This window comes from Seriola aureovittata, chromosome 5 (assembly GCF_021018895.1).
Source record: "Seriola aureovittata isolate HTS-2021-v1 ecotype China chromosome 5, ASM2101889v1, whole genome shotgun sequence".
Classification (NCBI taxonomy): Eukaryota; Metazoa; Chordata; class Actinopteri; order Carangiformes; family Carangidae; genus Seriola; species Seriola aureovittata.
This window is the reverse complement of record NC_079368.1, coordinates 17,346,491-17,373,668: the sequence shown is the minus strand read 5'-3', so window position 1 is coordinate 17,373,668 and position 27,178 is coordinate 17,346,491. Positions and strand designations below refer to the sequence as shown.

Genomic DNA, 27,178 nt, shown 5'->3' with positions numbered 1-27,178 from the left:
TAAATATTTATCACTTATACTGCATATATTGTGCTGTTTATGCTGTTTTTTTTGTTTGTTTTCTAATTTTTATTTCCTTTTTTTATTATTTTCTTTCTTTTCTCATTTTGTATGATCTAAATTCTTTTATTTTTACATTGCACATTCACATATATATGTAATGTTTTATATGTGCGAATAGATATATAAATTCTAAATCAAAATGTATGGAGAGAGAGAGTGAAAAACACAGTATAGTGGAAATTCATGATGTAACCTGAATATACTTGTAGACAGAATGTAGTAATAATAATAAAGATATATAATAATAACAATTCATTTGAAATCCTGTCAATGTAACAAGGATATAATATAAAATAATGTAAAATAACATGATAATACTGCAGTGATATTATGACAATATGTATTACTTATATATAGAATCATTTCAATATAATATAATATTAACAACAATTAATAATATCAACATCAAAGCACACACACACTCACACATCATGTTCTTGTTTTTGTTGTCCTCTACATGTCTGTCCATTATGTCCCATGTACCATTCATGTCACACCTGTTTTTGTTATGTCATCAAGAAAGGAATAAAAAAGAAAAGTGACAGAAATGCAGCTAAGAGATGACGCTTTCATATCAGCAGAAGCTCTGTTTATGCTGCTAAAATAATAATCTCTGAAACAATAATCCACTTAAATGTTGTGTGTAGCTAAAATTCCTCTGCTCCATAAGGAATATCAGATTCAGGGACAGCAAACAATAAAAACATAATATAAAATAACTAAAAATGAATCATCTGAACCTGCGTCAGAGAGAAACTGGAGCAGAAAAACGATCCAGCAGCTCAACATGGAGGCAAAAACTATCATGCTCATCAGTGCATCCTCCAACAGTTTAAATCATACACTAATTGATTTTGCATGAAAACATGCGCAGGTCCCTGTGCACGGACTCTAAATGACCCTCTGAAGTAACTCGCAGCAAACTGTGGATCAGCTCTTTCAGAGGAAAACATAATCACCGCGTTAAGTGTTTACCTTGTACTATGAAATGAAAACAAAGCCAACTACACAATGTTTAAATTGGAAAAAAAATAATCTTGCGGGCTTTAATGCAGACATGGCATGCACACTTGTAGGTCTGGGAGGAAATTAAAATGGAATTAGGCCTCTGCAGTGCGCCCTGCAGGAAGCAGATGTGTCAGTGGACGTGGGGGAATGAGGAGTTACCGACCAGAGGAGCCTCCGGGTGTTTTCGACTTTTCTAACTACAGCTAATAGTGATGATGCAAAGAGGTGAAGCTGTTTCAGGTGCAGGTCAGACCTAACAGGAAGTCCGGTTTATTCCGTGCTTTGCCATCTCATAAGCATAAACGGCTGATTCCAAAGAAACGAAGAAAACACCACAAACAACAGCGAGGACTTAATGTCAACTGTGGGATTGCACGAATCCAAATCTTTATCAAAACTCGCCATTGTCAGCGTGTAGGTCGCAGCTCGGAGACTGTTGCCGTCAAGGGGGATTTTGAAATGTGAAACGAGAAACGAGAAAGGAGAACGCTTCCTAGAATAGACGGCTGCCCACATCTGGAGAGTCAGACTCCAGGTGCAGCTGAACTGTGCAGGTGAACCACAATGTGTGCAGAGCCTTTAAATTTAGAAGGATAATTTGCAAAAATCCTATTAAATGAAAGAAGAGCACTCAGGTGAGCCGGACCCTCGCTGAGGCCAGAGTCAAACAATATACGTAGCCTACAGCGGACTTCAGAGAAAAATATTCAAATTCACAGTAAATGATCCAGATCTGCCCCAAAATGTAATGACGTCTTCTCTCATCCCTCCACCAAGTTCTGCTGACGAACAAACAAACAGACACGAGTTAAAAACATAACCTGCTTTTCAGAGGTGAATTATAAGAAAGAAAGAAATGTAGGAACTACAGAATGTCGAACGACTTCACCACAATCTGATTTTCACTCACTTTGAAACATGTACATGTGGAAAAAGTAGTTCCTGTGAACAAACAACCAAAGAAATAAAGATGTGTTCCTCTCTAACCCACTACAGCCTGAACCTTGAGGTGTCTTGTGATGTCGAGCCAGCCAGGACATCGCTGTGATTAATAGCCCCCCCCCCCGTGACATATTTCCCGTCTCCGCTGACTTGAGGGTCTGCAGTATCGCGGCGGTGCGTGCTCCTCGGGCTTGTTTGTGTGTTTATTGCCAGGAGAATTTTTCTCAAACACCCATGAAGGCATCAGTGTGCAGAGCTGAACAGTAGCAGCTCTGTATCCACCGCCCCGAGTCCTCAGCGAGTCCATCTGCCGCAGAAAGGTTAAGTTCTGAACATTACATAACAGCTGAAATGTCACACCTGCGCTCCATTCCTCCTCGGGAAAAAAAAACGAACGGCCACACACATGCACCCTTTTCCTCAGGCGGGTGGTGATTATTATTCTCACATCTTTTTTTAAGATCACAAACCTCAAAAATGAAGCGATTCCCACTTGTGACCCACTAACACAGAAACTGGAAACAGACCAAAATAATGGTTTTGTTGTTCCTTTTCCAGGAACTTTTATTAGGGCGCCTGCTCAGCATGTGGAAGACATTTTCATCGTCACCACGTAAAAAAAAAACTAGAGTAACCGCCTCACAGTTGTATCCCTCCGCCACTCAGACTAGCTTCAGGTTACATCACTGTGTGTCCTGAGTCATATAAAATGTTGTCATAATTGCTGCGTGAAGTCTTGAGTTGTGGATAAAAAAGTGATGACCTTTTGACCTTTGACCGTCGAAATCTAATCAGTGAAGGTTCCGGTTCCCAAATCTGAAGGGACTGGCCTTGAGGAGTTTGAGATATTGCGTTCACAAAGGCCAAAATCCTGTTCTGTGAGGTCACCGTGACCTTTGGCCACCAAAGTCCAATCGGTTCACCCTCGAGTCCAAGTGAACGTTTGTGCCAAATTTGAAGAAGTTCCTTCGAGGTATTAATGAGATATCGTGTCTCCAGCTCCGGCTCTGACTGTCGCCGGCAGAGAGGAATAAAACTAAAAGGTCAGGCTGGACTATCAGTATCTACTCTACATGTTTACTTGGCACAAGAAAAGCAGCGTTGAAGATTCACCTCCTGCCTCCCCGAGCTTTCAGAAGATCTGACCAGCGAAAAGAAGAAAAAGCTCCGTGTTGAACTCATGCTTCTCAAATCATCAACACAAGGCGTCTCTCCCCTGCTTTGATCTGGATGAGGTAAGTGCAAGCGAACACCTCCGACCCACAATGCTCAGCGACCTGGAGGGGGCCGCTCGCTGAAACACAAACCGCCGGATTACAGACTCATTCAGGTTTGTTGAATACTCCCTGCACTGACAGAGAGAATTAGAGGGCGGGTGTGAGATGAAAAGGTGTGTTTGGCCGAGACACAGAAAAAAAGAAAAGAGGGGGAAATTAGTCGAGTTGTGCTTCAAGTGGCAAGATTTTATTTGTAGGCTGAAAGAATTTTGTGGTTTTCTGAATTTAGTTCAATCATGTGATGGATAAAGAGAGGATGACATTACAGGAGAAAGGGTGAGAGGGGAGAGGAAGGGGGGAGGATGGCAGTCAAACAGAGGGAGAAGATCAAAGCCGTGGCCTCCGGGGTTCAGTCCTGAGTGGAACGAGTGTGTGTGTGTGTGTGTGTGAATGAGTGTGTGTGTGTGTGTGTGTGTGAATGAGTGTGTGTGTGTGTGTGTGTGTGTGTGTGTGTGTGTGTGTGTGTAAGTACATGTTACACCATCTTCAAAGACGTTAAGCAGTTGCCCACTGTCCCCATTAACCCCGTGACATCATCTTCTTCACACACACACACACACACACACACACACACACACACACACACACCCGCTGATTCACACCTCTGCGTTGAGCAGAGAGCGAGCTGACAGATCAGGTGTCGTTTTCCTAACACAGGTTCGGGCTGTAGCAATTTTGAGGAGTAATTAGAATTAGTAAATAAAGTTTTGTCAAATGATGCATCATTTATTGTCCCTAAATACATTTTGAGCGATTGCAAATATACACTTTTCCTTTTTGCTCGGAGCACAAACTGCTTTCTTCTGCAGAAACAGTGGTTCCAGACGAGAGCTTTGACCCCAACAGAACAGGGCTAGCTGGTTAGCATGCTAACTAACCTCGATGCTGGAGGCGTGATGTTTTATTCTTGACTGGTAAATAAACAGATGTTAATGCTAACGTTAGCTGTGTAGCAACAGCAAAATTTGTAACTAAACTTTTTTCCGATGCAGATCGTTCCCCCTCAACGCAGCATCGTTACTAAAGCCTCATTACGTCTTGAATCCATCATCTGTCTGTGAACAATCCCTCAGTCTGTATGAGTGATGTGCAAGATGATTTTGTAACCATGGCAACACATATGCAGGTGGATTTACATCAGGAAGTGAAAACGAGGTAAACAAGGCGCGTCATCAGATCATATCACGTTACATAATGCCTCTTTTTGTTGTTTCTACCATCACTCAAATCAAAGTTGTGTCACTGCTACACACACACACACACACACACACACACACTGCAGGATGATTGTCGTCATGTGATGTTTTGAGCAAAGTTATCAGCACGCAGTGTTTTTTGTACACTGAGACAACTCTACGGTACGTTTTGCATGGTCGGCTGTGTGTGTGTGTGTGTGTGTGTGTGTGTGTGTGTGTGTGTCCTACAGACACAAAACAGAAACATGGAGTCACTTCACGTTTCAGATGTTTACCTACCCGCTGTTTGGAGGAAGGCCTCAGACCGAGATGGGTTTGGCTCCGACACTGCAGGGGAGAGAAAAACATCGGGGTGAATATCAAGGACAGTGTCACAGGGAAAACCTCCTATCACCGACACACTGTGTTTTACTTTACACACAGACACGTCATAAGAACATTAAGGCTGCAGCTCACACACTGGCACAGATACACACCACAGAAGCTGAGCACAGAACGTGATGTTTCATCATCATTTTAGGTAAAAAAAAACTGAAAAACAGTAAATTATGTTCTGAAAATTGAGATTTTAATCTACACTTGTTGTTGTGATGCCTTGAAGCTAAACACCAGCCTTTTATATGTGTTTTTAAACAATTGCACTGTCGTCGCCATGGTGACTTTGTTGATACTATCACACAGGGTCGTGAGTTTGAACACTGTGATCAGACCCACACTAACAAGAGAACCAACAAGTGAATGTTTATGGACGGGGACATGGACATAAATGTGGACGAAGACATAATCAAAGGCCATGAACGTGGACATGGTCAGGGGCCGTAGATGTGGACATAAACATGGACATAAATGTGGACCTAAACATAGATGTAGACATGAACATAAATATGGACGTGGATCTGAAAGAAATAGAGAGACTTTCTCCTTCAACAGCTGACTTAGCGTCCCTCCTGGTTTCCCTCCCTCTTCGATGTTTAGTCGTCCCCTAATCGCTGCTGCACGTGTAAAATGTAAATGTGTGAATTTAAACTGCAGCCATTAGACAAATGGAGCCATTACAGGAATTCAAAGACGAACATGTCGGGCTGTTTCACAGAGGGGACGACGGAGCAACCGATCCTAATGAGTCTTTAAAAGGCTCGACGTGAAGCTCCCACAGGAGTTACTCACAAACAACAAACCTCGACAGAATGGTAATGAATTCCCACATGGGGGGGATAAACACACACACACACACACACACACACACTTTGAACACTGACAAAGACATCATTTGATCTAGAGATTCTAAGATTTTTTACTTACAACAGCTACACACTCAGCTCCCCGTGACACATCAACAACACACCTAAATACACACACAAAACAACCACATACATGTTCACACACACACACACACACACACACTGAGTAGGTCACATTGTTTGATCCAGAGAGAACGAAACCAGGAAGTAAACCTTCAGGAGGAAGCAGCAGGATTTTAAAGAGTAAAGGTGACAGTTGAGCAGGTGCCAACACTTCTGCCATAAACTAAAGCTGATGGCTCGATGGCGTTTTTACAACTACAACTCCCCTGAGGCTTGTGGGAGCTCTAATCATTGATTAATAATAAACACATCAAAATGTTGTCCTGTCTTCATATCTCTAAATATACAATAACATCTTTCCTTCCTCACAGGAAAGTTTAAAAAAGTTTTCTTCTCTAACCTCTGTTCACTTCCACTTTTTCCAAATCATATAATCCATAACTCGTGATTCTGCCTGAACTCAGTCGAACTGTGCAGGATCTCTATTCCACGTCTTCATTTTTCTGACGTCGCTTCATGTCAACGTGCAAATCAGCGTCTCAGTCAGGCAGCAGTTTGACGCCTGCAGTCAGGAGCCGAAAGATATGAGGCAGGAAGTTGATGTTTCCCCCAAGTCAGACGGAGAAGATCAGATTGTTCTGTGGTCCAAACAAAGGAAAAGTGTTTCATCCTTGTTTCTGTTTTTGTTTTTTTCCTCCTCTCTTTTAGTTTTTTACTCCAGCAGACAATGGCCATGACCTTTAGAGGAGTATCACACGCCGCAAGAGGAGAGAGAGTCACGGCGGCTGTGATTGAGCGGATCTTTGATTGGAGGAGAGGGACGAGGTGAGGAGACGGTGGGGCGAGGGAAATCAGAACCGTGGGGAGGAGGAGACGGAAGGAGAGGCGCGTCGTGTCTTTCCTCATCCGATCACAAGCTCAGCGGGACATTTTGGTTCTGACATTTTAGTCTCAGACATCTCATCCATCTTTAAAACGGTTTGTTATCTTTCGACTGCGATTGTTTCGCGACGAATGAGGAGGACACATAAAAAAAAAAAGAAAAGAAAGGATTCAGGAGGAAGTGTTTACTTAAAATACTATTTAATACACTTTATTCATTCTAAAAAGTCAATGGCATATCATGTTAGCAATAGAGTTTTACACAAAATATAATTAGATCAAGAACAAAAGTTTTACCTCTGTTTGTCTCAGGTGATGTTTAAAGTCACTCTTAAAAGTCAAAGTCATATAATACCATCATAATAATAAAAATATACAAATAATAGTTCAGAGGAAGTTCACTGTGAAACTTTCTGGTGCAACCAGTTCGTACTTAAAGCGGTGTACAGGTGTACTCCTGTACGCCGTGACATCACCGTTCAGGTGAGCAGAGCATCCAGCTGTAATGCTTCGTGTGTGGTCAGAGCAAGCAGGAAGCCAACACTGAAGTTTTAACCCTGCAGTTCTTCTAACCACCACTAGAGTCTGGCTCCAGCAGCGAGTCAGTCCCCACAGACTCCCATGTTAAAATGTCCAACTTTACAGCAGAAATAAACACACTTACAGCCTGGTACAAAAAACAGTTCTGGTCTCTACAGCTAATTTCCTCCTCCATGACACCTGTACGGAGGTGAATATCAGCCCAGTTAAATGTGATAATCAACATCAGAAACGGATGGATGAAAGAGCAGAGGAGACTAAATTGAGGTGGAAAGTCCAGCTTCACGGTGGCGCTGTGGGAAAGTCTGCACGTTCACTAACACCGGTACATTTCCTCCCGCTGGTCTGGTTAGCGTGAAACGTTCCCGCTCTGACATTCAGGTCAGGAAACACGCTCGTTACAGAAATAAAAAGTGGAGTGAAAGGTCACTGTGTCACAGCAATCAATTGGTTTCTGTCTCCAGGGAGCGTGAACGTGTTCATAGGTTTTCAATATCAGTGCAGCATACTGCAGATTTTTTCATATCATTTTTATTATTGAGGTTATTTTTATTATTATATGAAGGTGAGACAGTCCTTTATTTTTATTTTATGCTTTTATTGTGCATACGTGTGTCTGCTTTTATTTTTATACAGCATCTAGTCTCCCTGTGTTTTTACAGTGGAGTATATTGTACGTCTTCCCTCTGAACTTCGTCTCAGTCCTGCTTTTGTTTATTTCTCTTTTGAGCCTCTTGCTATTAATTCTTCTGCCTTAACTGTCAAAGCGCTTTGTAAACTCTGTTTTTAAAAAGGTGCTGTATGAATAAAGTTATTATTATTGTTCATTAGTCTTGCAGAGGGGAAATTTGCAGTGTTACAGTACAAAAGAAATTCAAAATTAAAACATCAAATACTAAATATTTACAAAAGATAACTAATAGATAAATAATATAGTATAGCAATATTGCACAGTTTGGTTTGTGGTAATTATTGCACATAGTGAGTTCGCCAGTTTTTGGTCTTTGTGGTGGTTTAAGTTACTCTGTGTGTATTTGTGTCTTATGTTTGGTAAAGAGTGGATGCAGAGTAATGACCATGACAAATGGATTTAACCATTGTTGATGTTTGAACCTTGTTTGGCAGGTGTAAAACTGTAGGATAATATAATATAATATAATCAGTTCATGTACTTTGTATATTGTGGTAGATAATGTGAGAATACAAACTAATGCACTGAGGAATATTAGAATTATACATGTGAAAAGAGTTCATGTGCTGTATAAGGAAAAGGTTTATACTGTTACATAATAGTTTCTTTCTGGTTTCATTACATTTAACTCCACTAACAAAACACACATTTAATCTCCGGGAGCCTGCAGTAAATAAGACGAAGTTAACGTCCGTCATCTTGAATCAACCGATATAATCTGTTAAATTTGTCCCGGTGGGCAGCGACCCCGGTGACCCCCCCCCCGCAGATGAACCAGTTAAGTAGGTCCCTCGCTCGTGTGTTTGCCCGCTGTGGAAGGTCAGAGGCAGATATGCATGTGTGTGTGTGTGTGTGTGTGTTACAGACAGAGAGTGAGAGTGTGTGTATAAAAGGTCACATGGGACCTCGGTGCATCAGTCGTCCTGCGTTAATGAAGTATGAGGTTTCGGCGGGGTCACAGTGGTCCTTGTGGTGGTGGTGTGTGTGTGTGGGGGGGTCACCCTCCTCAGAGGTCAAGGTCAACTCAGTGACCTTTTAACAGTGTTAGCGAACAGCATTAGCGTCAGAGCTGATGTCACATGGACTCACTGGCACGATTAGACAAAGTGGATAAGTCAGAGTTGTTGTTTGTTTGTGTGTATGTGTGTGTGTATGTGTTGCATACAACAACATTTTTAGTTCAGCAGGTTTTTGGTCATTTTAAATTTTTACTAATATAAATTCATGGGGGGGGGGGGGGGGGGGGGTTTGAGGATTATAAAAGTGATGAGGGTCGATCCTCTGGGGATGATGAATGTAAAAGTGTAAGGTAATCTAACCAGTGGTTGCTGAGATATTTCTCGACCGCTGTCGTGCTGTTGGCGTCGCCCACAGCTCTCATAAATGCTCAATACGCAGCTCGTAAAAGGCATCATTTCACGTGACGCACCTGATGGGACGGCTGAGCCACCGTCAGATACAAGAAACCAAACAGAAAAATACATCAGCTGTTTTGGAAATGTCAAATTTCACCACAATTATCAATTGATGTTAGTTTCTGAACAAACAATCCAGACAGTTTTTTTTCCTTGTGTGGAGGAAATTGAATTTACAAACAATATGGAGTCACAAAAACACATTTCTGCAGCTCAATAAGCAAATGTTTTTGTCTTTTCCTCTTCCAGGAAAGTTGATTGAGGTCCACGGAAGTGCTTCACACAACCTCACGTCAAATAACCCAAAACTATCCCCTCATCACAACCAATCACACCTGGGAGCTGCACGGTAACTAAAACCTGCTACCGCTGACAAGAAAGACACGGCCGTTTGCTTGTTAGGACAAATAAACGTCGACTGCGGTTTGAAACCTCTGAGTCTCCACAGGTGCGAGGCCTTACAGCTGCTCACGAGAAAATCTGAGCTGTTTTTCATGACACCCTCTCAGCCTTGAAACATTCAGCTTCTATTAACATGCACATATTGACAAGATACCCCCCTCCCTCCACCCGCTACTCTAGAAATGTATGTGTGCATATGTATGCGGTAGTTGTTTCTGCATCTGATTGTGTGTGTGTGTGTGTGTGTGTGAGAGACGGCCAAAGAGCCTGTGTGTATGAGACACAGTTGTGTGCATATGAATGGCAGGGGGTATCCTCTTCCTGAATGCAGAGCGCATCCAGAGTATCTCATTGCTATTCATGTGAATGAGTCTCCTGGAATCAAACAGCAGCCAAAAGCCTATTTGCACAGAGTTAAAATGCATGCAGGGGTGCAACAGAAATCTACCAGAGTTTCCTCCAAAATGAAATCTGCCTCATCGCCTGATGCTTACAGTGTGACCGTTGGGGAAAATGCACAGAGATCTTTACATGGCACCCTCTTTTTGTAGCATGTAGCTCTCGTTCATTCCACTTATTTTACTTTTCTCTTTTAAATTCGAGCAGCAGAACTGATTAAAAAAAATATCAGAGGCTAAAACTAAAAGGTGATGTGGATGTACTTGTTTAAGTTAAGATGATTGATTGATGCTGACATCTTTGAGCTGGAAGGATTTTTATGAATATCTGTCCATGTGTTGTTGCTGACAGACGGTGAAACAAGCTCCCTGACGTGTGATGGAGATGTGTTTATACCAGCCAATGTAAAAGCACTTGTGAGCTGGGTTTACATGCAGGTACGATGATGTCGAGAATCAGTCAGAGAAATCATGTTCTGTGAGGTCACTGTGACCTTGACCTTTGACCACCCCCAAATCCACTCAGTTCATCCTTAAGTCCTAGTGAATGTTTGTGCCAAATTTGAAGAAGTTCCATCAAGTCGTTACTGAGATATAATGTCCACGAGAATGAGACGGATGGATGACCTGAAAACAATATGGCTCCCGCTGTGACTGCTGGCGGCGGCGAGGAATACAAATGTGTGGTTAGTGCTATTTTAGGCAGGAGATTGAAGTTGGTGTCTGGGCACTATTACAACACGGTATGACACTCTTAAAATGGAAAATAAAAATGAATTTCCTTTAAAGAGAATACTTTATATTTTGGAGATCGAGGTGATACTGATAATATTTCGTCGACTGAAATATACGTCACATCTTACAACGTCTCCATAGCAACATTTACAGCCTATACTGCCTCTTCCTGCCGCCGATGGGTGGCTAATCTTGAGTTTCGGACCTCCGGTGAGCTAACCATGGATAAATCCAAAGAAAGAAAAGTCTGCAGCTATATGTTTTATTTATTTCAAAGTGGGTGACTTTTTATTTTTTTTAATCCTTCAAAAATAAGAGAAGGACTCAAATAGACCTGCATAGTTCTGCTTTTTATTTAAAAGTAGCTATACACATGCCAGTATTCATAAGAGTTTGGTGTTTTCCTTTGTTATAACAGGTAAAACCAGCAATAAAATGTCAACATTTTTTGTCGTTCTATAATTTTATAAATGCAATTAACTACAGTTCTTTTATATATAGTATGACTATATATAAGTGTGACTATACATACTTATATATAGTATGACTATATATAAAACTTTAACACTGTGTCATCTTCATTTTAAGGGTTGAATAGGTTTCGCGGCTTCAGATGATTTTTAATTGTGGGAGAGGGGCCAAAAATGGCTCTTTTTATAGTAAAGCTTGCAGACCCCTGCCCTGGGGGAAATTCATGTCTCTCGCTACAAGTCTTGTGAATGACGTCACACGCGACTACAGCCTCCGCTCGTGGTTGAACGTAAACAACAATGTGACAGAACTGCCCGGGTACATAGTACAGTCTAATCCCGACTGCCAACAGTTCAATATCCCGACAGCAGGTCTTCTCCTTCACTGGGATGTGACCGGGGTTGGACCGTCTATTGTTCACAAGCAGAACCAGTCCTCCACCTTTATTCTTCCTGCTTGAAACACATAAGACTACGCTCACGATGTGCTCGCTGGCTCTTCACAAGTTCCTCCAGGTCATCACACTTGTTAGCCAGGTATAAAGGCTTATATCTCCATCTCCTAGCCTTTAGCTTAGCCCCAGCTCTGCATCCACGGTACTTGTTCAGTTCAGCCGGTATGTGATGTTTAACTCCATATCTGGTTCACTTTAAAGCCAGGAGTTCTTCCTTTATGTACATCATTTGCTCCATCGTCATACGAAACAACGACGTAGAATAAAAAACGTCACTCGACAAAAAACATGTTAATATATATAAATATATTGCAGAAAAAACTAAGAGCTAAGAGGACTCGCTGCCACTTGTTGCCAGCGCATCATTTGAGTGTATATAATAATAATAATAATAATAATAACAATAAAACTAATAATAATAATGATAATAATATAACCAGGGTTCAATGGATCCTGGTGTATAACATTAAACACAAAACTGTGACCATGTACAAGGTGAGATACATGAGAATTAAACTAGTGTCGGCCCTTTATAATCACGTCATTATTATTATAGTTGCTGCCTGATAGAGAATCATACCTATATATATCCAACATTAACATTCAAACTAAATTACATAAATAATGAAAACAGTAAAAAAAACCTTTGCGTCGTTGCAGGTATGTACGTACCCTAGGCTGCAAAGCTAGATCGCTCATTCATTTTGCCTTTGATCAGCTGTATCAAAGGCACATGTATGTGAAGTAAACTTACAGTTTTGCTGGTTGTTGATCATTGTACTTAAGACCTCACCAGAGACACACACCTCTATCTGAGCATCCAGTATCAAGACACGAATTATTCTGTGATGGAGAACAATTCACCTCAAGGCTCAGCTGCTCCTGTTCTTGGAGCTGCTGACCTTCACCCTGAAACCAGGTCCCTGAGTCGGGGCGATGGTCCCAATGTGTTTGCAATGGTCCAAGTCTCTGGCTTTGACGGCGCAGCACAGACCGGACCATGGTTCTTGGACGACAACATTAGAGCTGGAATGTGGGACGCCATTCCCAACATGTCAACTGCTCGTCCCAGTGGATTCGCTTCTTTTCACCGTGATGTAAGACGAATCCTAGTCCAGCCAAGCGCCTCTACAGTCATTGTGAGGCCACCAAGCAGAGAGTTTGCTTCTCCTGCCTCCAGCTGTCAAGCCACATCAGAGCCAAGACTCCCAGAAGAGGAAATCGAGACCATAGAGCTCACCCAACAGGACGAGATCTCCGTGAAGACACCAGAGAAGACCACCGACTCTGCTGCCTCTCCTTCCTCTGGCTGTGAAGCCATCGCAGAGACCGTGGACAAGACCCAGCTGTTTGTCACCTTGCTGACCGTGAGACTGCTCCAAAAGTGCCCTGTTCTGGACATCTGCACGGAGAAGGACATGGCCACCTACGCCAAACAACTGGTGGACCAAACGCTGCAGGGACTCACTGTGAGAGACGGTTTCTGCCCAGACGACAAAGACATCAAACAGATCTGCAGGGCTGTCATCAAAGATCTCACCAAGAAGCTTGGCGGGAAGAGATCACTGAAGTTTGTATTCATGTCTGAACAACCGTGTGTGGAAGCAGTCATCGTCAAATCTTTACAAGTCAACATCTCAAAGCACTCCACTGTGTCTGCAAACAAGAAGAAGACATCTGCATGGAGAGAACACTTCTGGCCCGTCATGAGCGTCATCGCTATTTGTGGCTTGTGGTCCATCTTGGCCATAATCTTTTTGTAAACTTCTGAAGGTGGCACGGTGGAGCAGCGGATAGCACTGTTACCTCACTTTTGCTGGTGTCAACGGGACAGGCTAATGCTGGTGAACAGCCCTGGCCTGTCTCCTATCACTAGTTTATACTGTGCCAAACAGGGGGGAACTGGGCTCACTGGTGGTTCTGGCCTTGTTACTGAGGCCAGTACCACCCACCACCACCCAATTCCCCCCTGTCCTGGCGTCGGTTTCCTCTGGGTGCTCCGGTTTTTCCCACACTCTAATTCAAACTCTAATTTGGACAATAAAATCATTAAATTAGATACTTTTGATTCCTGAATGAACTTCTTCTTAGATATAATAATATGATATGACATTTCCTAATCATATTTTTCCATGTATTTTAAATCTTAATCTGTGAGGAAAATTTTAACTCATTTAAATTAAAAAAATATAGAGGAGAAAAAGTTCAATATTTTCCTCTGAAAAATGAAGTAAAGCACAAAATTGTGTTGTGTGTTTGTGGGTGTTTGTGCAATGGTTTAATTCACTTTAATTTATTTCTTAAATATAAGACCAAAATAAGGAGAAAAGCTTAAATAGTGAGCATTTTTAAGGAAAAACCTTAAGTTGTTTTGTGCAACTGTTTTTACTGTTTTGTTCTTATTTTGGCAAGCCTGCCAATAGTAACACACAGACTGGTCGTTTCAGAACGATACTTTACTTTAATAACAACATTTGAGCATTTAAAAAAGTGTTAACTGGTGATAAAATTAGTGTTAGCAAAATAAAATATGTTTACCATCTTTCTTCAGACATATCCAGTTAAACAAAACAAGATGTTTAGATCTGATATTGAATATTCTAGGAAACGTCCATTGTATTTACAGCAAAATGTTCATTTAAATGAGAAACACTGAGAAAACAGTGACGTTTCGATTGTTATGGCCACGATTATGGACCTTAATTAGGTTTTTATAGTTCTATAATTTCATAAATGCAATAAACTATAGTTCTTTTATATATGGTATGACTATATATAAAACCTTTATTTTAACGGTCGAATAGGTTATGCAGCTTCAGATGATTTTTATTTGTGGGTGAGGGGCCAAAAATGGCTCTTTTAATAGTAAAGGTTGCAGACCCCTGGGTAAAGTCAATATTTAACAACACATTTAAAAACAACAAATGTTGACCAAAATACTTTACAGAGATAAGATTATTTGATAATACAATAGAAAGACCTAATTAAGTAGATATCAGTAAATTAATGTTAATTTAATTACTAAATATAGGTCACAGTGAAGATGCAAACAGGAAACATGCGAGACAGCGGGCAGGACATGTCAGAAAAGTCCCGGGACAGAATCAAACCGGGGACGATGCAATTAGAAACACCCGGATGTCAAACCTAAAAACCAAGTCTAAACCCTGTGAAGAAGAGGAGGAAAAGGACCAGACAGAAACAGAGCAGCGCGCACGCACACACATATACGCACGCACACGCACGCACACACTCAGCGACTGGAGACTCTCCAGATCAAATCCCTCGCAGGAAGGTTAAGTGAATGCATCAGTCTTCTCTCTTGGGAGAACTTTTTTCTACAGGGACCATTGAGCAAGGCAGCGCACCCTCAGCTGCCTGGTGGCCGGCCGCTGCTGACACAGTGACTGGCAGATGGTGATGCCCCAAACTGCCGTGTGAAACTCCTTATCACTCTGTTCCCTGCGGGGCCCCAACTACTACGCCCGATTCCCAGAGCTTCCCTCCTCCCTGCCCTTCCCTTCCTTTCCTTCCCTCCTCTCCTCATCCTCTCTCCTGTCCTGTTCACACGCTCTCCTTATTTACAGCATGAGGTTTGACGCAATTCAAACACCTTTTTTTTTTTTTTTTTTGCTCAGGAGGTGATTTGTGATTTTGAGTTTGAAAAAAATCACATCAAACACACAAATCCAACATTTGAGACACGTTGTTTTCTTCAATCACTTTACTGCAGCTTTAGGCTGCTATGATGTTATTAATTCAAACCAAATCATCATTTTATTAATATTAATACATGGAAATAATAATAATACATGCAACTAAAGTTTTTTCTTTGTTTGCAAGTGCACTAATAAATAATGTTTTTAAACATGTCTTCAGTTCATCGTCTTTTTATCAATACATGGTGGATGACTATCATTAGATAACTAGCACATACTGTATGTCATGTAGAGGAGAATATATATATTTATATATACATCCACTTAATTTGAATGTGTGTCATATGTGTAATATAATATGTAAATATCCAGTTGCCAAGTGATTGTCAAGAGGCTTAATGTTTTGTATATAAGTACATAACAAGCACAGTCTGTGTTTTCAGTGTCGTTTCTGCTGCTGATGCTGCACATTAAACTCATCATTCACTTCCTGTCGTCTGATGACACGTTGATCTTTTGTCTTTTACTTCACGGCATCAACAATAAGGCAGTAAGGTCATATTTTATTATTTGTTTCCTCTGTGAGTCCGTGGAGAAATCACAGTCCCATCACCTCCTCAACTCTCCGGACCACATGTAGGGAACCATTGAGTTGCATGTGTTTACATGTTGCACACTGCCCCCTTGTGGTCAAGATGGTAAATGCATCCAGAAGAAAGCTCCTTCACTGTGGCTTTTAACCATTAAAGAGCACATTACTCCAGTTCTCTCCCAGTCACATACAGAGTTCAACTGTTTTCTTATTGTGATTTTTTTACTTCTATTTTTATGCTTCTTTTATTTCTGTTCGTAACATTGAATGACATCTGTGTGTGATAATGTCCTATATAAATAAACTTGCCTTGCTTTAAAATGATACTTTGATTGATTAATTTGCTTTACAGTGGTAGAGACGAGCTTCAACTCATGTTTCCTGTAGGTGTCTGAGGGAAAGTTTATTCTGAAACTCGACTTTCTCCCGCTAGAAAATCCAGATCTGGGTAAGATCAACTGTCAATCAAGGCAATCACATCCAAAGATATACTTCTCTTTAAGCCTTTAATATCCCCTTCATTCAAAACTGCCAACATTCGTATAAAATGATTTTTTGGAGGAACTTAATTTCTTCCAGGAAGAGTAAAGATGTGAGCTCTAGCAGCCATTGGAGGACTTGTATCCTCAGGAGCATTCGAGATGTGCTTCATCATTCAGTCGGCGGTGGTCAGCACTTGAACACAAATAGCCGCGGATAATGGGAAAGCTGGTCGCTCTTGTGTTTGGCACGTTTGGAGGGAAGCACAGCTGTTTGTCATGAAGGGGAAGGAGGCTTTGATAACAGTCTTCATCAACACACTCATTCCTCTGCCAGGCAGGGGAAAAAAAACAAAACAACAAAAAAAAACCTCCCAGATTAGCAGTTAGCTTTGACTGACACCTCACTCTAAAGGGACCTTCCACTGAATCGCTCTCGTCTGCAGCTGGCGTGGCTCAGACCAGGCGCTTCGGTCCTAATTAACCAAAGTTACATGCAGGGAAACACACAAGTAAAGCCCCACACACACACACACACTCATACACACCGGAGAAAAAGTTTGCTGCACAGAAATGTGTCACACACATTCAGAAATATAGTCCTTTATTATTTGTGGTGTGAGATGTCTCCGTTACCCCATTTACACCTGGCATCCAAATGTGCAGGTGTAAACGGACCCAACATGCAGTAAGGACGGATCATCTGATCGACCAAACCACCTCTGGACACACTGTGACCACATTGAACCCACGTGTAAATGCTAATTGAGTTGTCAATCCACATCCACAACAACTACGCAGACGGAAATACGTAATTGCGAGCGACTAACAAGCAAACACAACGACGCAGTTTCACTGATATCGAGGTGCAATATGGATACGAGATCATTGCCTCAGATTTTTCTCTTAATTTCCTGTCCAGGTTTAGATTTTGTCAAGAGAAACCCAACTTCAAGCCCATCCAGGTTCTGCAGGATCCGGGTTCTTGGTTCTGTGCGGCCCGACCGTGAGAACAGTCCTGTTTCCTTCATTGAAGCGTCCACTTATTTACCTGAACTTAATACAGCAACGTAAAAGAACAACTTAAAGTGATCTAATTTTTAAAAAGTTCCACCGCTCTCCTCTCCAACATAATGAATGAAAAACAGCTGCTTGATTATGTAGGGAACATCAATCCATCCAACACAGGACACATCAAATATTAGTGGGTAAGTATAATATCTTTAACTGTGTCAGATTGTGTGTGAAGGTGTGTGTGTGTTCATGTGGATGTCTGTATATATCATTACACGGTGGATCTTACTCTTGGATTCTCTTTCTCACTCAGATCTCTCACAAACCTCTTTTCATTTGACACATTTCATGGAGGGGGAGACAGCTGCGGCTATAAAACACACAGGAGACATATTACACACACACACACACACACACACACACACACACACTTTCATACTTTTACTGATGTTCCTGTGCAAAGAAACACATGATAGCAGCTCCTCCTCCGACTGCGGCAGCTGATACAATAACTGCCAATAACTGCACGGCTCAAGCAGTCTGTCAGGGACGCTGTGGCTCCTGTTGCTGCTCGTGTGTTGAATATAAATGTCCTTTTCATTGACCACATACACACCGGAGGTCTCCACGCAGACCCACTTTCCCCGAGAACCCAACCCTGCTCGGTGTCATGTCCACAATTTCCTCGTCTACCTCAGTTACGGTTTCGATTTTGCGTCGTTACACACCGGAGAATGAACCTGAATTCACAAGTAGTTCATTTTTCAGAACCCAGGTACAAGAAAATGTCCGAATCCATATCGAGGACGTGACCAGTTAGAAAACAATCCACACTCGCAGTAGAAGAAAAAGTCAAACGGACGTATGAGCAGCCTGACTTTGTGTCTTACAGCCAAGGCAGAAGCTGCGCTCATTTTTTAAACTTCTTTGCAGCTCATGAAGTCGGTGGTGCAAACGTCCGCACGAGACGAGGAGATGAGACGAGTCGTACAACATTTTTTTGTTGTTGGAGTATAAAAGAAAAAAGAGGTTTGGTGACGTCACGATCACGTCAGGAGGAGGTTGTGGTGGATGGATGGGACGACAATTCACAGGAAGTTCACACAGGAGGTGTTTGATTCTCACGTGAAACTAACAGTTCACTCAAACATTGTTAGGAACACGTCCCGCACCGTCCATACGCACACCTACGCCCCTTGATTGTAACCAACGGTGACGAAGGTCCGGGTACACCGCCGTCGGTACACGCCACATGTTAATTATTGTAACCGTGACAACAAAGGATTGAGAACGCCTGCTGCCGTAGGGGCGCCACTTCAGGAGACACTCCTGTGGGAGGACTTGTTGCATTTAACACGCTCTTGATTTCGGGAGTATTTTTAACGAGACATTTCGTTTTGTGTCGTTCACGTTCATTCAGACACACAGCGACACAAGTCCACACTGGTTTGTTAGCCGTCACTCATATATTCTCTGAGCACATCAGTCTTTATAAATAATGCCGTGCTGATGATTCACAGCAGAGGAGATCAACTCTTTTTTATGTAAATGACCTTTCAATGACATTTACAGGATGTGAAAATTTTTATTGGACTTAAAAAATTAAAACCTGATGAAAGACGATCTGAGCCGAGCTGTAAAACCTGACAAGCACTCGCAGGTTTACTTTCCTCTTTCTGTCTGTTCACCGAGCGGACAGGCACTCTTACTTTTCCCAGTATCTGTATCTCACAGACAGCGACATTCAGCAGGAGGCAAAGTTCAAACTGAACCCAAATGAGCGTGACATTCCCACAAATGTGATATTATGACACAGGAAGGACGTTCTATCAAAACTGGAAACTAGAACTGGAAACTGTTCTGGACCGATGCCAGGGAGACTGCGTTTATGCAGCTAAAAAAAAAAAACACACACACTCAAACACACACACACAAAAAAAGAAATAAATAAAAAGACGTCTGAGCGGAATAGTGAAAAACGTTTAAATGTAAAACCATTCGGCCGAACTCTGTATCCGCTACTGCTGCAGAATTAAAGCCTGCTGAGAGCTGTGCAGTATCTCTGCTTCATCCAGCCATTTCAATGGTTGTCATAGTGATAGTGGCTTTTTACATTTTTATACTTAAGATTACCTTGGCTCTCTATTCTCTCCTCTGGCTTTCTTTTCTGCTTGCCAAATACTTGCTTTCTCTCTCTTTGTGTCTCTTTGTTCCTCCTCCTCTTTCTCTCTCTCTCTCTCACACAAACAGGCACACAAAAAAAAAAAAAATTTGTTGCAATGACACAAACAAACACTTGTCGCCTCCTAACGTTTGTACATAACAGAGTGTTTTGGACTTCTTTCTCCTCGAACACACTTGACTTAACGCGTCTGAACGCTGCCTCTAAGCAAAGCGTACATCTCACCATTGACAGCACATACTGTACTTGTGTGCACAAGCAGCAAGCGTGAGACGCTAAACCATGGCCGCCTTCATGTTTATGTTTCTTACACATTACAAACACAACACTAGCCTGTATCCAGTCTTAAAAATACAGGAAGCAGAGTACAGCTGCAGCATCATGGGACGTTTTCTTTTCACCGTAACATGCGTCACACCAGACCTTGAGGTGTAAACTTTTGCTGCAGCGAGATATTTCTGCCTTTAAATACATGCTGCCTCTGAACAGACATCACATCCTTATTATTGCTGTAGTTTTCATCATTTTCTCAGAAATATATATCTTGTCTCGCTCTGTGATTGCGTTTATAAGGATTTTTTTGTGCCGTTTTTTTCCTTTTTCAGTACAAAAAAACCCCGCAAAAACAATTTAACTTTTTAACTTCCTTTTTAACTTCCAAATAAAAGCTGTATTTCTACAGGGCAATATGAAGGCGTCAATGTGCGTCATACTGTACAAGGGACAGAAAACAACAAAGCTACTAAGAACACTTGAGGTAAAAAGGCTGCTACTGTCCTCCTATTTTCTACCCATAACCACTTGATTCATATTCATCAACATGCTTTTGTAGCCTTCACTTGTCACAAATAATTACAAAAACATATTTATTGGCATAAACATTAAAAAATAAATCCACACAAATTAATCTCAACAGATGAAGCATTAGAATTTAATTACAGGGAACATGATGCCCTGTTGCACTGAGTGTCCTTGTCTTCTGAATACATTAACTAACACAAACACAGAGAGAGAGACTGTGTGTTGTGTTTCCATTGCTTCTGGAGACTTACCATAACCATAACCACTACTTGTCAAACCCTAACCCTTATCCTAACATTAAAGGTCCCATATTTTGTTCTTCTTCTTCTGTGTTTTATTTGAAGTGTTGACCCATAAGAAGATATATTTGTGGTTTTAAGAACCAAAAACCATCTCAGTGTAGTTTTACATCTCCTCTCTCAGGCTTCTCTCAGGAGCTCTAGTAACAACAGGTCGGTGAGCCAATGAGAAGAGAGGAGGCTCTGAGCCTCTCTTCTGACTGTTTTCTGAGTGATCCAATAAAAATATAGCAGATTTCAGGTAAAAACACTCAGAGAAACCAAATCCTGCAAGGTTTGGATGGTGGGTCCAGGTGGGCGGGGCTTGGGACATGGCTGAAAGCAGTGACTGCTTTGTTGTGACATCACAAAGTTACAGGAAGTCCTGACGGCTGGTTTTAAGGCTCAGTTTCTGAATACAGGCTGTGTGCGTTTCTCTGTGGACTGAGGCTTTGATACTTTCACAGTATTAATATAGAACCTAGACCTGATCTATAATCACACTACACATGGAGATCTACCTTTGTACAATATGGGACCTTTAAACTAAGTCTTCACCGTAAAATTGAATGATTTGCATTATGGAGACTTGCTTTTTTTCCTCACAAGGAAGTCTAGTTCCCACAATGTGAATAATATAAGTCCACATACACAGAAAAAAATGTGTTTACAATGTGAGATTAAATACCCACACAGCTTTTCCATGGCAACACCCTAAACATATAATACATACTGTATACGTCATATACTTCTGCTCCTCTGCTTCTGTGTTTTTCTCAAACTTTCCTCGTCTTGAAACCACTTCTTTGGATTTCTGTGAATTTGCACAGACATATTTCAAACCCACAGACAGTCCTTGGGAGTACAGTGATGTTAATCTTTCTCTTTGCCCTGAGAAAACCAAACCGTGCTTCAAAAAAAAAAAAAAAAAAAAAAAAATCAAGCTCCCTACCATGAATAAAGCCTCACTTAAAGGCTGCAAAGAATAAAAAGAAGAGAACGTGGCGAGGAGGAGGCCTGGCAGCAGGAGCAGACGGTATGTGAGTGAATGACGAGTTTGTAAAAGAGCCTGAGAAAAAAAACGTGGGCAAAGTGCTGGGAAGAACGAGAAAGCAAGATAAATAAACGCAGAGGAGGAGAGATGCAGGGCAAAGAGCGCAGATAGAAAAGAAATTAAAGAAGAATGACTTGAAAGAAACAAAAGCTTCGATTTTAAAACTACAAAGTTACTGCATGCTTTTAAAGGAAAAGCCTTCGCAGTGTTGTTATAAGTAATAACTTACCAACCTCGGTGCAAGTGTTTTGATTCAGAAATGATGAAGTGGAAAGAAAATGATTCAAATAAACTTTTTTTTCCCTTAAAAGCCTCTGATTTCAAGTATTTAATGAAGCTAATGCAAGATAAGAGAAAGAAATATCTTATTAAATGCTGCTGGATATTTGTAGCAGTGTAACACTGGGCTTCGAAATGCAATACTTTTAAAGACTGACCGGATTAGTTTGATTCTAACGAGGATCAATAAACGCCTCGTCGTTCAATACTAAATTTTCGAAACCTAAGGAGTAAATGAGTAACTCTCATCAGTGTCAGTGAGCCAATCAGCATGCAACATTCCTGGTACAAGATATAATAAACGCTGGTGACTGGCTGTTCATTCATACACAAACAGGTCTGAGTGTGTAAAGAGAAAAATAACATTTAAATTTGTACCACAATGTTATTGTAATTTTCTTTTTTGTTAAAATGGATTTGATTAAAATTGGTATCAAAAAAAGTATCAAGGTAAAGGTATAGGTATCAGTATATCGAGAACGTACTCTTGTGTATGTTATGCACATGGCAAGTCGACCCTTATTTGAAAATATCAGCATTATTCGCGAAACTGGGTTCAGAATTACGGGGTCAAATTAGGTTTAGTAGCTAGTAGGAGTCCATCTCTAAAAACACTCAATCCTACACTTCCCACAATGCCTCATTCACATCATATGGGAAGCAAGGTAAAAATGGGAACATTTCCCCTTGAGGAGCACTTGTCTCATTAAGACACTTCCGAGATTACAGATTTGGTTGTATGAGGATTAAGGTGCTGTGCATCGACCATATAAACCCGTATCCATGGTGTTTGGGTTTAACTACATCAAACAAAGGTTTTTAGCTGATGTGAGGAGCCTGTACGTGTTTATATACTTTTTTATGCACTTTCGTATTATCGATCATCAAGTCGAATACACCTTTCAGAGGTGGTAAGTAAATATCGGTTGTTGACATGGAAGCTAAAGTCCAGTGGAGCCACTTTGGGAACCACTGGTCCGTCCCCACCACTGCAGTGTAGCTTCAACCAGTATTTGTATTTTGTGGAGGTGCAGTTTGAATCCTATGAGCTTTATGCTGTTCATGCTCTACACTCTGTTTCCTGCTTTTAGCCTGGAGCTGGTGCTTGTGGGGAAATCTAGAGGCCTCAGCTCCTGTTCTTCCTCTCTATACTGACACTGAAGGCTCAAATTAAGAGTTTTATTCATACTAAAGTTTCTCCAAGGCCAAAAGAAAACGGTGCGGTTAAACCTTGTTGAGAGGAGCTGAAGTAAAGCGACGTTAATTTGAAATGAAAAGGGCAAAGGGTCGGGAGGGGGAAAGCAAATATTATGAGATGTACAGACCTCTGAGAATGACATAATTCACTGTAGTTTCCTTTCAATCTCTCTAATTATCTAATGACCCCGCAGATTTATCTCACGACCTTGTTCTGTGTTCACGTCCTCCAAAACCACCGCATCACATAACCAACGTAACTGATGCTTAACAAAATAAAAGGGATGGAGCGTGCATTGATATGGTGCTCTGGAATATTTTGTGTATTTCAAAGCAAATATGAACAAGTATGCTTCTCTTTCTAACCAGAAAAAACACCTTATTCATATTTAATGTAGATGAGCTAGCTGGCCCTCAGTCAGCATAAACACTAATTGTATTTTCTTTTTTAATCTGTAATGAAATAATTTGAGCTCTGGCTCAAAGAAACGTCTGTGCTCTGTGCAGCCAGCAGTGCACACTATTCAATATATTCATGGTTTAAGGTGGAATTGGAAATAAGGTTTTATATAACAGTCCGTGAATCTAATCTTTGTCCCCGGTAAAGCCGAGCAGAGCAGGTCATTTCATTTTCCCAGAAGTTACTACGATGATCCTCTCTGACACATTTCTGAGATGATTTTAATACTTGACTCGCACACACTGTGTGTTAGGCAGATTGAGATGATGCCTGGCAGATTAACAATCCTGTGCTGGTGGTGGATTACAGCTGCTGTGTTGTGTGATGACAACAAATCTCTGAAACTGTTTTTTCATTTAGAGCCGGTGTGTTACGCAACAACGACTGTAAGGGCCCGTTCTTCACGCAGAGGAAATCACAGACACTAATGTGAAGTGTATTTTCATTCAGAGGAACACGTTCATCAGCGGACTCGGACAGAAATGTCACATTATTACACAACATCGTGCAACACGTCTAATCGGTTTATATTCTCTGTCCTGTTATCGTCTGCGTAACTCTCCTTCATACCGAAAACAGTCTGTGACTGTAACCTGGACATTTATTTAAAAAAAAAAACAATCAATAAATTAATTAACAGGTGTCGACCTAGGAATGCATAAAAATAATGTCGTAATGTTTGTTCACACTAGGGCTGCCCCAAACGAAATTTTTTTAACAGTAATTTTATTGCAATTATTTTCCAGTTAGTCATTTAATATAACAATTTGCCCCGTCCAACATCTTGACTCGCTAATTTTTCTAATCGACAACGTCGATTACGTCGGATAATCGTCCCAGCCCTAGTTCACACACAACATACTTCTGTCATCTATCATAGTGGTTCTCAAAGTGAGGTCCAGGGACAACCCAAGGGTCCTGCAGGGGGTTCCTGGGGGTCCCCACTAAAATGGAGAGCGATTTATTTTCACTATAATTCCATCCGTAAGTAACACGATGACGGAATGGAGGACTATTCAAACACAGGAGGAGCATGACTACCTGTCCCACCATCTCTACATCACAATATCATGCAGACTATTCACTTTTCACTAGAATAAAAACAACGATTTCAGAAAAGATCCTTGTTTTGGGGTAGGAGAAGTATGTTTTCTTCTGTCCTTACTGTTTTTATCATCTCAGGACCTTCAGGGGAGACCTGACCCTCAGGTCGGACACAAATGTCTTACTGAATCACAGTCTACGAGATGCCACCGAGTCAGGGGATCACGAGTCAGCAGGAGAGGAGTCATCCTCAGGGGACAAGAATTGTCTAATTTCGTTGTATCTCCCGACTTTGTTGTATTTTGCACGGTTCAGTGACAATAAAGGCTTTCTATTTCTATTTCCTGTACTAAATGTCATGATGATTCATTGTGTAGTTGATGAGATATTGCAGTTTGGGAAGTGGTGGAGCGAGATCACCTGGAGCATTCGGTCGAAAAACAATAATGGCAAGATGTCGACCACCTCTCAAAAAAACCCAAAGGTATTTCCAACTGTTTAACTCATCAGTTAATTAATAATTTCAGCAGTTGTTCAGTGCACAGTTATATGACATAGGGCAAGTGAATACATCTGAAAGCCACAAAATAAAGTTCTGCATATTCTATAAAACCCAGTTATTTCACAACAGCAGATTTATCCATCAACCCATGTGGAGCTGAAAGTAAGTGAACGGTCCTCCTCCACAGACACGGAAGTAGGTGCAGGTGCATTGTGTGTGTGCGCGTGTGTGCATGTGTGTACTATGTGTGTGTGTGTGTATGTGTATGTGTATGTGTGTGTGGCACAGTGTGTGGCACACTGACCCATATACTAGCAGCATTTGAGTCTCAGCCATTTCTTGCAAGACACCGCTTGCTGGCAGCACATGCAGCACGACTTACTGCGAAAATCACCACGGTGCCCATAATCATCCTAAAATTATTTTTGGCATGATGCTCTGCGAATATCATAGAAAAAGAAGAAGAAAAAAATCCCCGCTATGGCAACAACACAGTGACAGGACAGGAGATAGAAAAAAAAAAGCAACACAAAGCAAGCCAAGGTCATTACAAACTCATTATGAGCACCAGAGATAAAGCATAAGCTGACATTTTAGGAATATTACAGTGATTTTCCGTGAGCGTAAAGACGCAAATAATGCGCATTAATCTGCAGCCCGCGGCAATTTGCTGGATAAACATCTTGTCACTGAATGAAACGGTGAGTGTGCAGAGAGCTGAGCTCCGTAGCAGCATGCGTTTTGAAACCCGGAGCCGCAGGGATCACTGTTAATGAAGTGTTTTACAGCATAGCAACTGTCAATCATATTGATGAGCAAAGCCTCAGCCTCCCTCCTGTTGCCATAGAGAATTCATGATGTGAACAGGCACCCCGGACCTTTATCTATCAACTAAAGCAGAGTATTGGTGATAGATTTGGAGGTCTGTGTGTAATTCAAACGCATCTTACCCCGAACAAAGGTGGAGTGCCCTTGTCTGGAAGTGTGCATCCCAGTAATTCAGCCAGGAACTTTGCCATATAGAAGTGAGAAGTGTGAGATATTCCTGAAACGTGCAGGGTGAGCTGAATCAACAGGAGAGTCCTCTTTCTGTCAGCCTCGTGAACTTCTTTGTGGCGTTCAAAGACCCTGCGTGCATCCCTTCTCTGCTTCTCCTACAGCTGCCCGAACGAACCCCGGGGAGGAGGCGGAGACGTGCCGCTGGAAGAGAGGTGGAGAAAAGCCGCTGACTTCACCGCAGGGCAGCCGCTGGATGTGGAGCTTATAGCGTCCGGCTCTCGCCTCCAAAATCCTCTGTCGGCGAGTGGTCTCACCGTCAGCGGCGGTGTGGAGACAGCAGGTGGGGCCGGGCGGAGGGGGTGTGGGCGGGCCAACGAGCTGTCAGGTGGTTTTCATCGACACAGTTTAAACACAGTATCTTAAATTTATGACCACAAAATATAAATATATTTTAATATTAATCCAACTGAATTTTATTTACTGGCCATCCGAAGTACAAAAACTGTGGGAGTAAAAGTGTACTGCCTTCAAAGGAATAATATCATTACAGAGATAGGCAGTGATGTAAGGACTTTCGAGTTTGCTACTGTTAGCTAACGGATAAATCGCTAGCTAACTGAGAGCATACTAGTGCTAATTAGTCGCAAAAGCTTCCCAAGCTTCTTGTTTTTCTGTCTGTGTCGTTTTCTCCCCATTTTATACTCAAGATTGTCCAACATTGCTGTTTTTATTTAGTCATCAGTACATCATATCATTCAATAAAGCGGGGGAAAACAAACTCTCCAAGCTAGCTTGCTAACTGTCAATTATTACACTCATTAGCTCAATCACTACAGTAACACCAAGTTGACATGTGGCTG

General features: G+C 41.5%; 1 protein-coding gene and 1 long non-coding RNA gene across 2 annotated transcripts in view; both read right to left on the bottom strand.

Annotated features, from left to right (window-relative positions):
- rasgef1ba (RasGEF domain family, member 1Ba) overlaps window positions 1-26,603 on the bottom strand; it is a 115,955-nt gene extending 89,352 nt beyond the window's left edge. The window contains exons 1-2 of the mRNA XM_056375633.1: window positions 26,270-26,603; window positions 4,766-4,813 (exon numbers count right to left, since the gene is read on the bottom strand). Coding sequence (XP_056231608.1) covers window positions 4,766-4,813; window positions 26,270-26,338 — 117 coding nt within the window. The 5' untranslated portion in view covers window positions 26,339-26,603. The remainder of the gene's footprint in view (window positions 1-4,765; window positions 4,814-26,269) is intronic.
- LOC130169159 (uncharacterized) lies at window positions 281-3,223 on the bottom strand. The gene is made up of 2 exons (XR_008827805.1): window positions 1,982-3,223; window positions 281-1,850 (listed from the first exon to the last, which is right to left on the bottom strand). It is a non-coding gene; the product is annotated as an uncharacterized LOC130169159 (long non-coding RNA).
- Window positions 26,604-27,178: the final 575 nt, after the last annotated feature.